This window comes from Pygocentrus nattereri, chromosome 20, assembly GCF_015220715.1.
Source record: "Pygocentrus nattereri isolate fPygNat1 chromosome 20, fPygNat1.pri, whole genome shotgun sequence".
NCBI lineage: Eukaryota > Metazoa > Chordata > Actinopteri > Characiformes > Serrasalmidae > Pygocentrus > Pygocentrus nattereri.
Window position 1 is genome coordinate 35,466,695 of NC_051230.1, and position 13,865 is coordinate 35,480,559.

General features: G+C 43.6%; 2 protein-coding genes across 5 annotated transcripts in view; both read left to right on the plus strand.

Annotated features, from left to right (window-relative positions):
* Positions 1-13,865, plus strand: part of LOC119261782 — a 371,675-nt gene that overhangs the window by 335,097 nt on the left and 22,713 nt on the right. The gene's annotated exons all lie outside the window — the stretch shown is intronic.
* The window catches only part of LOC108412285, a 31,732-nt gene that overhangs the window by 9,916 nt on the left and 7,951 nt on the right, over positions 1-13,865 (plus strand). Inside the window, exon 1 of one of the 3 annotated variants that reach the window (XM_037531501.1) lies at positions 10,675-10,707. The exons of the other annotated variants lie outside the window; for them this stretch is intronic. Within the exon in view, the coding sequence (XP_037387398.1) occupies positions 10,679-10,707 (29 nt within the window). The 5' untranslated portion in view covers positions 10,675-10,678. Of the gene's footprint in view, positions 1-10,674; positions 10,708-13,865 lie in introns of those variants that run through there. 3 annotated transcript variants of the gene reach the window in all.

Consider the following 13,865-nt stretch of genomic DNA (forward strand, 5'->3'; position numbering starts at 1 on the left):
CCTACCGGAAGCATTTTATTCCCCTTTGAACCAGACGTGGTCAGCACCAGTACTACCTACAGCCTGAACTACAAGTGCTTAATAACCTTGTGACATTGGCAATATTGATGGAGCCCCAGGAAAGAAATTAGTCATGGGCTGTATGGTGCTGTGAAAATGTAATTGCCCCTCCTGACTTCTTTTATGTTGGCACATTTGTCACATATAATTTTTAAACATCTTCAGACAAGAAGAACGTGAATAAAATACAAATATCAAATCATTTCATTTTTGTAAAAAATGTGCTCAACGCTTTCTAGAAGGAAGGTTTCGCAGTGGCCTAGTCAAAGTGTTAAACTGAACCCTATTGTGTCAGGATCTTCAGCACGCAGTTCATACTCAAAAAGTTCTCTAAGGTGGCTGAATTAAAGCAGTTCTAAAAATCAGAGGCGAACATTTGGTTACAGTTGTTGCTGCTGAAGGTGGGACAACCAGTTGTTTTGGAGGGCAATTACTTTTTCACACATGGGTGATAGAGTTGTTGCAAAACTGGTTTTAATCTTTTAAAAGGATTCTCTCTCTCCTCTCGTGGTCAGTATTGATGGTTTATCATTAAACCGAACTCTGTCTTATCCACAAGCGTCTGGATTTCTGTCACCAGTTCAGTTATTTGGTGCTGCCTGAATTCGGGTGGAGTCGGATGTTAAACCCGAACTTAAGGCAAAATCTGACAGGTTCAACTGACAACAACAAAAACGCATTGCATATACATCATTTCAGAAACGTTTCTTCTACAAAGCTACACAAATTTCAATATTTACAATAGTTACCGTGTGCGCCTATTTAGCCAGTAGTAGACAGTCATCTCTCATCTTTCTCTCGTCTCTTTTCTCTTTTGCTTAGTTTCCACTCACAATTTCCCGCGCACGTTACCCAGACAGGAAATGACGTCTCTCCACTAATTTAACTTAATATTTCAATAAGGTCTAACAGCAGAACTACGAATTGCATTACAGATTTCATCATTAATTTACGCAACATAAAAAAACAAAACAATCAGAAATCAAATATGATAATCTCATAAACTTCTGGCATTGCCACAGTAACACATTGCGGTATTGTGAGCGTCAGCTACACTGAGTGTTAAAAAAAATCCTCTGCGTTACTTACTGGAGCTACCAGGCCACAGGCACACTGTAAGTGGCTCGTGTGTGTGTGCAGCTACTGCATGGCTACAGGGAGAGCGAGGCAGAGGAAGAGTAGGAGAGAGAAAGTGGATCAGAACATTTGCTTATCAGAGACAAATTTGTTTTTTTTTCACCAAAAAAAATTTTATATACTTTTTTATTCTTATATTCAGGGTTGCTGAAACTCAATTTACAGGTACTTTAGCAAAAAAATACTTAATTTTTAAATCTGCTGTACTGTTTACTAAATGTGTTGAACTAAAGCAGCGTGATTGGAGTTTAGTGACCAATGCAAGTAATTCAGAACTGCAACAGTAGATTTTTAGCAAAATATTGTTGGTTATTTTTTTATTATTGTTGAATTTTTTGTTTATAAAAATCCCAAATTTTAGAAATATTTAGTTAAAAATAACTAATATATTTGCAAAGAACTTCTTTTATTTAAATAACTCAGGGAGCGTGTTCCACTGTAACAGGGGTGGTGAACTGGAGGTTCTGGAGGTACAGAGCTAAGGTACACCTGACTCAGTTCATCTGTATATTGCTAGGTTTAGGTGATGAACTAGAAAAGAGAAATCCCCTCATAGTGCTGGAGTTCAGTTCCCCACCCCTTTCCTGCACTGACTTTCCTGTAGAGCGAGTGCTTTTGTAGGCCAGCAGATGGTGGTGTTGTAGAAGAATGTGAAACGTCACAGAAGAGCATAAGACATTTTATAGACACTTAAGCTATGGTCTCAAAGAAGACATGATTTGTAGATTGTTATTATTATGTTGCCATTATTATTGTTATTACTACTAGATATTGTGGGGCTGTCATGGCTAACACGCCTCTGCAATATTGCATGGACCTCGGGAACAGTACCCTTGGACTGGCAGACTGGGGTGGTGTTCCCTATTTTTAAAAAGGGGGACCGGAGGGTGTGTGCCAATTATCGGGGTATCACACTACTCAGCCTCCCTGGGAAAGTCTATGCAAAGGTGCTGGAAAGGAGACTCCGACCGATAGTTGAACCTCAGATTGAGGAGGAACAATGTGGATTCCGTCCCGGCCGTGGAACAGTGGACCAGCTTTTCACCCTCTCATGGATTGTTGAGGGGGCATGGGAGTTTGCCAAACCAGTCTACATGTGTTTTGTGGACTTGGAGAAGGCTTATGACCGTGTTCCTCGAGATATCTTGTGGGAGGTCCTCCGGGAGTATGGGGTGCCAGGGCTACTACTCCAGGCTATCTAATCTCTGTACTCCTGGAGTGAGAGCTGTGTCCGTATACTTGGCATTAAGTCAGACTCCTTCAGTGTTAGCATTGGACTCCGCCAGGGTTGAGCTCTGTCTCCACTCGTTTGTGATATTCATGGACAGAGTGTCCGGGCGTAGCCGGGGTCAGGAGGGCATTATGTGTGGAGGTCGGAGGGTGGTGTCTCTGCTATTTGCGGATGATGTTGTTCTTTTGGCGGAATCACAAGGATGCCTCCAACGCTCGCTGGAGCGGTTTGCAGCTGAGTGTGAAGCGGTTGGTATGCGGATCAGCACCTCCAAGTCTGAGTCCATGGTCTTGGCCCATAAAAGGATGGCATGCCCACTCCAGGTAAGGGGAAAGGACCTGCCCCAGGTGGAGGAGTTTAAGTATCTTGGGGTCTTGTTCACGACTGATAGGAAGAGGGATGGTGAGATCGGACGCAGGCTGGGACAGGTGGCAGCAGTAATGCAGTCACTGTACCGGCCTATTGTGGTGAAGAGGGAGTTGAGCCAAAAGGCGAAGCTCTCCATTTACCGGTCGATCTACATCCCAACCCTCACCTATGGTCATGAGCTGTGGGTAATGACCGAAAGAACGAGATCGCGAATACAAGCGGCGGAAATGAGCTTTCTTCGTCGGGTGGCGGGCTACACGCTATGTGATAGAGTGAGGAGCTCGGTCATCCGGAAGGAGCTCAGAGTAGAGCCGCTACTCCTCCGCATTGAGAGGAGCCAGGTGAGGTGGTTTGGGCATCTGATCCGGATGCCCCCTGGACGCCTCCCGGTGCGGGTGTTCCAGGCATGGCCTACCGGGACAAGACCCCGGGGTTGTCCTAGGACCCGCTGGAGGGATTATGTCTCCAAGTTGGCCTGGGAGTCCCCAGGAATGAGCTGGAGGAAGTTGCGGGGGACAGGGTCATCTGGGATTCTCTGCTCTCCCAACTGCTACCGTGACCCTGTCTGGACTAGCAGTCAACGATGATTACTACTAGTGTTGTTGTCATTATTACTATTATTATTAGTAGTAGTAATATATTAGTATTACTACTATTATTAAACCAGGTTTTCCTGCTATCCTGAATATTCCTGCTGCAATGGTTTATGTATGTACACTGGGGAGGGTTTTTAAAACAGACCAGTAATGTCAGTCCAAGTGTCATCAGCTGTCTTGCAGTAATAAACACTGTACATTTATTTTATTACACAATCATTTTTGACTTTGTATGTGCTGTGAATATATCAGTTCATTACTCACTTCATTACATGTTACTGATTATAAAAAAACCAAATTGTTGGAAAAAGTAGTTGAAGAACTAAGATGTTGGACAGGGACAGACTGGGACTAAAACAGCCCCGAACTTGGTCTCAAATAGGCCCGCCATGTGTACATACAGTATGTTGTATGCTTGAATGTATCTACCATATATTGTGCTGCTTTGGATAAATGCATCTGAAAGAAGAATAAAAGTATGTTATTTTAAACAGAAGATTTACATGTCTTATTACCACATATTTACTCCATGTTGAATTATATCAATTTAATATTTGTTTCAAGGCAATTACCCTTTTGTTTCAGGTGAATTCTCTGGAAAATTCAAATGATGCTCATAAATGATTATTATTTAATCTCATGTCTTTGTTTTATTTATGAAACCAGAGATACTCTGAATAGACCTTTCTCTCAGTCACTGCATCATCACATCCTGTTGGAAATAGTAGCATTTTCAAACTTCCACCTGCACGGTTTAATGATAGAGGGCAACGATTTTCTTTCTTTGGCCTCAGTGCGGTTAATATGTTGGCATGTCTGGTAGCTCCCCCAAAATGGATGTAAAGTCTAGTTTGACTTGGCCAAGGCGCATCGCACAAAACCTAAAAACATTTGAACATGCTGAAAATGTGTTCAGAAGGATGAATGTATTTTGCAAAAAATCTCGTCTGAACTGTGAGGACGTTTTGCCAAGTTGAGACAGAGCAGATCACATCACCCATCCCTCAAAAGATCTGCACTCACTGTGCTTCTTTCTGGATGAGAAAAAAGTCCACCAGGTTTAATTCTTCTACTTAGCCAATGTAAACGTTAGCAACAATAGCAAGTGAACAGCACAACTAACACAGCCTATGGAATAGTATATTTTTACCCATTAAAATTGCTGAGCAATTTTATTGATTGAAAAAGAAAATGTTTAGATTTGACCACTAAAGTATATGGAAGAAGCTTTGTTCAGGCAGAGTGAGAAAAAGGCTCAGAAACATGTCCAACTTGTCATCTTTTACAGTACAGTACTATTCAGTTTGTACTGGCAAATAAGTTACTAGCTAGCTAACTTTAGCCAACTAGCTAAGCTACATTCAATATTATGAAAACCTCTAATAACATTAGTTCACTTTCAACTCAATTAAAATCACCTGTTTAAACTGGATGTGCATTGCAAACTGCATTTTGGCATATCTTTCCTCTGTATCTAATGGTCAGGATGATGTGTTTTTGAGAATGCTATCAGTGTGGATGGAATATGTTTGTAAAAATATCTGAATACATTTTGAGTTACAATAACGTTTTAGAGGGAAATTGACAAACTTGTTTTGTATGACTGCAGTGTTTGTGTTATTATTAAGATTTTGTCAAATACAGAAGCAAAAAATGCCGGTTGAGAGTGGATTTTGGACATATTGGATTACGATTGTCTAATTATAAGGCTTGTTGACAGGCCCAGCTCAGCATCGGATAGGAAGAAGCAGTGAAGGTATACCTTGCAATGGTAAGCACGGACCTGTGTATTGCACCATTCTTAGGCTGAGCTCTGTTGTTTGCACCCTTGCAAAATATTTAAGACTCAGGCCAGTACTAGTCATTTTCATTCTCTTTGAGAGCAGCATTAGATGTAGCTTGCTTCAAGACCAAGACCAAGATGTAGCTCAAGAATAACAGCAATACAAGAGCAAGACAAATTGTATTGGGTAACATGTTTTTTTTTTGTTTTTTTTTTTACTTAAAAAGTAATTAGATTGTCATCAAAATAATTATGAAAGACCAATAAAACAAAGAACATTACATTAAGTACCTTCTTTTCTTTGAACAAATTGAACAAAGTACATGGAGGTTTGCTTTCAGTAACTGGTGTGACTCACCAAACAGCAGTGACAACCAAATATTTCCCTTAGCAACTGATCCATCTTTTACGGACTTGGAGAAATTGTGCCCCACTCCTTCACATAGAATTGCTATAGCTCAGTGATGTGGTTTGGGTTTCTTGAACAAACTAAACACCTCAGGTCCTCCCTCAACATTTCTGTTGGATGACATTTCAAACATGTTTTAATGAAGGCTGTGATCTAGCTGAATTCTTGTCCATATCATGTCTAATGGTGTACTTTGGATTAATTGGTGCCGGTGTTCCAGTACCCGGATCTGGAAGAAGTCATTGGTGTCATTCCGGCAGTGGGCTGGATGAAAGTAGTAAGTGTGGGCCAGATCTGGGCCCTGACTCATTCACTCTTTGGGTAGATTCTGCTGTCACTCCAGCACCATTCACTGAACTTCACTCGCTCAAATTTTAATCATTATTTCTGAAAATTCGTCAAGGTTTAGCACAAGTTAGCCGGAATTGAGTCTGTCTACCAGCAGAGCTGTCAGCCAGTCTGCTCTTAGTTAATTTGAGCTAACTTGGATAACAACTCACAGAACAGCAATACAACACTGTCATTCCCATTTTAAAATGATGATTTAAAAAGTTTTTTTAACTTTATAATTTCTTGCATTATGTTGTGAGAGCAAACCATAAAAAATAGTGACTTGTTAGCTTAGCATAGCAGACACCGGCTAACTAGCTAACTGTTAACAAGTGATGCTAATTTTCATGTTAGTATATAAAGAGCTCAACACAAATTACAAGTTTAAGGTTCGAGTAAATGTACAATTGAAAACTGTCAGAACATCAAATAAAGCAAGCAGTCCCTTACTATACACATTTTGAAACCTCCAGAAATGTCTCTAAACGTTGTTCCCGCTTATGTGAACGTTGGTCACTCACTCAGACCACCTCAGCGCAGGCGCACTCAGGTGACCTCAATAGGGTACTGATTGTCAGTTAACATAGTTTTCATGCTTTTACAATGGACATTGGCAAGGCAACTCAATCTTTCTTTACAAACTGCTTTCTGGTTCTTGTTGTTTACTATTAAACGCAAAAGAAATAATAATATGATCATATTTATAAAGAAGAATGTTTGAGACATTATGCTTATTTGAAGTTCAAATTTCAACATTGCTTTACTGGTATTTTGATAACCTTTTAACAACCATTTAACAATAAAGAGTATTTTAATGTATTTTCACAGTTGAAACAATAACTGAAATTATTTTTAACCATATTTCAACATTGAACGTCAGTTGTAAGCCAGCAAGGTTGTTATCATAAGTTCTGAGCCTGCCTGCAATTTTGGTACATCACCATTACTTCAGTTTTTCTATGCCATTCAGTTATCAACTGGTCCTCAATAAATAAATAAATGACAGTAGTAGAAAGACAGTGAGCTAACCACCAACCTAAGGAGAGAGACACTGAGGGAAAAGAGAAGGAGTTAAAACGCAGGAAGCCGCTAACCTGAGGAGAAAGACACTGAGGGAAAAGAGAAGGAGTTAAAACGCAGGAAGCCGCTAACCTGAAGCCTTTTTAACAAGTTTCATCAGCCCGTCTACAGACTGAGAAACTGAGAGAGAGATACAGCTGCATTGGGATTAATGTCACATTGCTGTGAACAGAAGTCTGTAGTCCAGACCGCTAGATCTGAGTCAAGACAGATACCAGAACACAGTGATATTGAATCAAGACCAAGACTTTCAGTAATTGAGTCTCAGCCAAAACTGAGACCAGACAAAGATTTCAAACTGAAAAAAGAAATCAATTCGTTTGCAGTTATTTGTACGTGTACTGACATAAATTTTTTATATACTGGTTTATTATATTGTGTTATATTTTAGCAAAAAATACAGCGGAAAATAGCTACAGATTAATTCTATATGATCTGTTAACAGATTTGTAAACAATGTCATATGAACAGTAAGTTAAGTGATATTAAGTGATACTTTTTTGATCCCACAACTGGGGAAATTCCAACTCCGCATTTAACCCATACATGAAGTGAAATACCACATACACACTAGTGATCACACACACTAGGGGGCAGTGAGCACACTTGCCTGGAGCGGTGGGCAGCCCTATCCACAGCGCCCGAAGAGTAGTTGGGGGTTAGGTGTCTTGCTCAAGGACACCTCAGGCATGGACTGTCGGCACTGGGGATCGAACCGGCAACCTTCCGGTCACAGGGCCAGATCCCTAAGCTCCAGCCCCTGTTAATGTTACAGCTCTCTGTAACATTATTGTTTATACCCGAATGGACCTGCTGCGCCATTTAAGGTGGAACGGCGAAATCTGAACAGCTGGAGTGGAGTGAACAGTGGAGAAGCAGTGTACTGGTCCCCATTTTTAAGAACAGAGCTGCAGTAACTACAGAGGTATAAAGTTGATGAGCCACACCATGAAAGTATGGGAAAGAGTTGTTGAAGCAAGGCTAAGGCGAGAGGTCCAGATCAGAGAGCAACAGTTTGGTTTCATGCCCAGAAAGAGCACCACAGATGCAATTTTTGCGTTGAGAGTGTTGGTAGAGAAGTACAGAGAAGGTCAGAAGGAGCTACATTGTGCCTTTGTGGATCTAGAGAAGGCATATGATAGGGTGCCAAGAGAGGAACTGTGGTACTGTATGAGGAAGTCAGGTGTAGCTGAAAAGTATGTTAGGGTGGTCCAGGACATGTATGAGGATAGTGAGACAGTGGTGAGGTGTGCAGTTGGAGTGACAAATGGTTTCAAGGTGAAGGTGGGGTTACATCAGGGATCAGCTTTGAGCCCCTTCTTGTTTGCAATGGTGATGGACGGGTTGACAGATGAGGTCAGGCAGGAGGCTCCATGGACCATGATGTTTGCAGATGACATTGTAATCTGTGGTGAGAGTAGAGAGCAGGTGGAAGAGAATCTGGAGAGGTGGAGGTTTGCACTGGAGAGGGAGGAATGAAGGTCAGTAGAGACAAGACGGAATACGTGTGTGTGAATGAGAGGGAGGCAGGTGGAAAGGTGAAGATGCAAGGAGTAGAGGTCATAAAGGTGGATGACTTCAAATATCTTGGGTCAACCATCCAGAGCAATGGACAGTGTAGAAAAGAGGTGAAGAAGAGGGTGCAGGCTGGATGGAGTGGGTGGAGACGGGTGTCGGGGCTGATGTGTGACAGAAGGATAGCAGCAAGAGTGAAAGGGAAGGTTTACAAGACAGCAGTGCGTCCTGCTATGATGTATGGTTTGGAGACTGTGGCTCTGTCTAAAAGACAGGAGGCTCAGCTGGAGGTGGCGGAGATGAAGATGCTGAGATTTTCGTTGGGAGTGACAAGGATGGACAAGATTAGAAATGAGCAGATCAGAGGGATGGTGAAGGTGGAGCAGTTTGGAGATAAAGCCAGAGAGGCCAGGTTGAGATGGTTTGGACATGTGTTGAGGAGGAATAGTGGATATATTGGTCAAAGAATGTTGGAGATGGAGCTGCCGGGCAGAAGGAGAAGAGGTAGACCTCAGAGAAGGTTTATGGATGTAGTGAAGGTGGACATGGAGATGGTTGGTGTAAAAGTAGAGGAGGCAGTGGATAGGGCAAGATGGAGGCAGATGATCCACTGTGGCGACCCCTAAATGGAGCAGCCGAAAGAAGGAGAAATCTGAACAGCTAAACGTCCAGGTAAACTGTATAAATACTAAATTACTAACAGTCATAAATATTTGAAATACAATAAACGATTACTTTTAGTGTCATATAAGCACGACAGGTGACAATATAAAGAAATTAGTATTATTATTATGTCTGATATGACTGGCTTACAACTAATGAGGTCTGATATGATTGGCTTACAACCGGCAACTGGCAGTCCACCAGATGTCACTGTGCTCTCTGTTTTCAGAGCTTCTGGGCTTCGAATGAGGAAAATGATCAATCAATCTCTTCTTCTTCCCATCTTTAGCTGTTGCATTAGTCCATTGACTGCAATGTCACCTCCTCTTCCTACTTTAGTCTAATTTTAGTCTAGTTTTAGATGGACAGAACAGGGATGTAGTGCTAATAACAAAGTTAATATACTCACCTCAGCACTCCTACACTCCAGCTGGACTCCACCAATTTGTGTAGAAGCCTCAGATCAGTAAATCAGATCCATCTGAGAGTCTGATCACCAACTTCATTGGAAGAGACAAGATTAAAAACTTAACCAACCTTTTTCTCAAGTCACAACATGCTAAGTGTCACAAAGCTGCTTAAATTTGAGACCTAGTAGTGCAGAAATATTGCAAGTTGTGCAAAGGCCATTGTTTCTGCCACCAGAAATGCTCTTTTATTTACACCATCAGAAAAACTACATACATCAAGCAAACCCCACAGGGAGGTCACCTCCAGCCATATGAACTCTCTTTATAATAGACACTCAACCTTAGTGACTGAACACACAGTCCACTATAACACAACCAACTCTCACACCAATCAAACCCCACAGGGAGGTCACCTCCAGCCATATGAACTCTCTTTATAATAGACACTCAACCTTAGTGACTGAACCCACAGTCCACTATAACACAACCAACTCTCACACCAATCAAACCCCACAGGGAGGTCACCTCCAACCTGAGCTCTCTCTACACTGAGTTCAAATTCAACATTTACAACATTTACATCTAACATTTCTATCCTTTACCTTTGACATTGTTTCTTGTTTAAATTTAGTTATAATATTTAATTTTTCAATCGTCATTTTGGCTAAAACACTCCACTGAGTATTGTGGCGTGTGCCTCTTGCTCCGTGTTCAGGGGGGCTTTAGAGGTTTGGTACACAAAGCTGTGAGCCACCCCGACAGATCTTCCCTGCTATTGCAGCTGTTTTTCAGAGGACTCTTTGGCTTCGTTCAGTAAAGGAGCACTTCCTACTTCCTTGTGCAGATATTGTGGCGCCCTCTGTTTTTTTTTTTTTTTTTTTGCGCACAATAATACACGAGTAGCTATATAGTAACTATGCATTATTGACAAAGTATAAAAAGTAATAGGCAGAGATGGAAAGACTTTGGGCATTAGGGTAAACGGGGTCCACGAAATTTACCAGCGTAAGCGATTTCTAGCCTATCAGTGCGCAGTCTGCGGGTCATGTGACCGGGAGAAGCGAGTGCGGGAAAAGAGACGAGAGTGATGAGAAGATGGGCGGACGATGGCGACGGCCACTCAGGTCAGTACAATAATACACGTTTTCTTCCTGTTTACGGTAGTTGGGACACACTGAGGGTCAGACCAGAGAGAGGGGGAGAGACAGAGAGGGGGGAGAGACAGAGAGGGGGGAGAGAAAGGGAGAGACAGAGAGGGGGGGGAGACAGAGAGGGGGGAGAGAAAGGGAGAGAGAGAAAGGGAGAGACAGAGAGGGGGGAGAGAAAGGGAGAGACAGAGAGGGGGGAGAGACAGAGAGGGGGGAGAGAAAGGGAGAGACAGAGAGAAAGGGGGGAGACAGGGGGTAGAGAAAGGGAGGAGACAGAGAGGGGGGAGAGAAAGGGAGAGACAGAGAGGGGGGAGAGACAGAGAGGGGGGAGAGAAAGGGAGAGACAGAGAGGGGGGGGGAGACAGAGAGGGGGGAGAGAAAGGGAGAGAGAGAAAGGGAGAGACAGAGAGGGGGGAGAGAAAGGGAGAGACAGAGAGGGGGGAGAGACAGAGAGGGGGGAGAGAAAGGGAGAGACAGAAAGGGGGGAGAGAAAGGGAGAGACAGAGAGAAAGGGGGGAGACAGGGGGTAGAGAAAGGGAGGAGACAGAGAGGGGGGAGAGAAAGGGAGAGACAGAGAGGGGGGAGAGACAGAGAGGGGGGAGAGAAAGGGAGAGACAGAGAGAAAGGGAGGAGACAGGGGGTAGAGAAAGGGAGGAGACAGAGAGGGGGTAGAGAAAGGGAGGAGACAGAGAGGGGGTAGAGAAAGGGAGAGACAGAAAGGGGGGAGAGACAGAAAGGGGGGAGAGACAGAGAGGGGGGAGAGACAGAGAGGGGGGAGAGAAAGGGAGAGACAGAGAGGGGGGAGAGAAAGGGAGAGACAGAGAGGGGGTAGAGAAAGGGAGGAGACAGAGAGGGGGGAGAGAAAGGGGAGAGACAGAGAGGGGGGAGAGAAAGGGAGAGACAGAGAGGGGGTAGAGAAAGGGAGGAGACAGAGAGGGGGGAGAGAAAGGGGAGAGACAGAGAGGGGGGAGAGAAAGGGAGAGACAGAGAGGGGGTAGAGAAAGGGAGGAGACAGAGAGGGGGTAGAGAAAGGGAGAGACAGAAAGGGGGGAGAGACAGAAAGGGGGGAGAGACAGAGAGGGGGGAGAGACAGAGAGGGGGGGAGAGAAAGGGAGAGACAGAGAGGGGGGAGAGAAAGGGAGAGACAGAGAGGGGGTAGAGAAAGGGAGGAGACAGAGAGGGGGGAGAGAAAGGGGAGAGACAGAGAGGGGGGAGAGAAAGGGAGAGACAGAGAGGGGGTAGAGAAAGGGAGGAGACAGAGAGGGGGTAGAGAAAGGGAGAGACAGAAAGGGGGGAGAGACAGAAAGGGGGGAGAGACAGAGAGGGGGGAGAGACAGAGAGGGGGGAGAGAAAGGGAGAGACAGAGAGGGGGTAGAGAAAGGGAGGAGACAGAGAGGGGGGAGAGAAAGGGGAGAGACAGAGAGGGGGGAGAGAAAGGGAGAGACAGAGAGGGGGTAGAGAAAGGGAGGAGACAGAGAGGGGGGAGAGAAAGGGGAGAGACAGAGAGGGGGGAGAGAAAGGGAGAGACAGAGAGGGGGTAGAGAAAGGGAGGAGACAGAGAGGGGGGAGAGAAAGGGGAGAGAGCTGGACCGACTAGTGCTAAAGTCTTTCTTTACCTATTTCAGTTAAGGGGGCGTGTTGGGTCCAAACGCCCCAGTGAAAAGTGTTTAAACTGGCTAGAAAAAAGAAACAAGCAGCCTGTTTCGGAGTATTTAACACGCGTCTTACAAAAACGAGGCTTTAGTGGGCTCCTGTTCGAATTTTTCCGTCCCACCTTAAACGCCGCAGCAGAAAGAAGTTGTCCCGCAGCCCGGCTGGAGCTCTGGAATAGTGATGTGTCGTTCGCCAACGATCCGGCTCTAAGAGTCGGCTCTTTGAAGTGAACGACTGGAATCGGCTCCACAATGGGAGCCGTTTTAAGATCCTATTCGGGAGCCGTTTTTTCCTTCAGTATCTCGCGGTCTCTCCGCCTCCCTGTCGCTGCGCTTGTGCTCTGCAAGTGCCACAGAGCCGACAGTCTTTTTCCAACGTCGTTTTTTTTTGTCCTTCGGTGCCTCGCTGTCTCTCCCCCCCCCAGCATTTCATATAGAGCAGGCTGGACAAACAACTTGCACAGGCACATGAGGACATGACACTCATCAGTATTGCTGGAGGAGTCGAGACCAGAAAGGAAACCTTCTGACAGTGCAAGTGCATCACCTGCAGCTACTTCTTCAGGTGCAATAATATCAACTCTAACTACTTCTTCAGGTGCAATAATATCAACTCTAACTGCTTCTTCAGGTGCAATAATATCAACTCTAACTACTTCTTCAGGTGCAATAATATCAACTCTAACTGCTTCTTCAGCTGCAATAATATCAACTCTAACTGCTTCTTCAGCTGCAATAATATCAACTCTAACTGCTTCTTCAGCTGCAATAATATCAACTCTAACTGCTTCTTCAGCTGCAATAATATCAACTCTAACTGCTTCTTCAGCTGCAATAATATCAACTCTAACTGCTTCTTCAGCTGCAATAATATCAACTCTAACTGCTTCTTCAGCTGCAATAATATCAACTCTAACTACTTCTTCAGCTGCAATAATATCAACTCTAACTGCTTCTTCAGCTACAATAATATCAACTCTAACTGCTTCTTCAGGTGCAATAATATCAACTCTAACTGCTTCTTCAGGTGCAATAATATCAACTCTAACTGCTTCTTCAGGTGCAATAATATCAACTCTAACTGCTTCTTCAGCTGCAATAATATCAACTCTAACTGCTTCTTCAGGTGCAATAATATCAACTCTAACTACTTCTTCAGGTGCAATAATATCAACTCTAACTACTTCTTCAGGTGCAATAATATCAACTCTAACTGCTTCTTCAGGTGCAATAATATCAACTCTAACTACTTCTTCAGGTGTAATAATATCAACTCTAACTACTTCTTCAGGTGCAATAATATCAACTCTAACTACTTCTTCAGGTGCAATAATATCAACTCTAACTACTTCTTCAGGTGCAATAATATCAACTCTAACTGCTTCTTCAGGTGCAATAATATCAACTCTAACTGCTTCTTCAGGTGCAATAATATCAACTCTAACTACTTCTTCAGCTGCAATAATATCAACTCTAACTGCT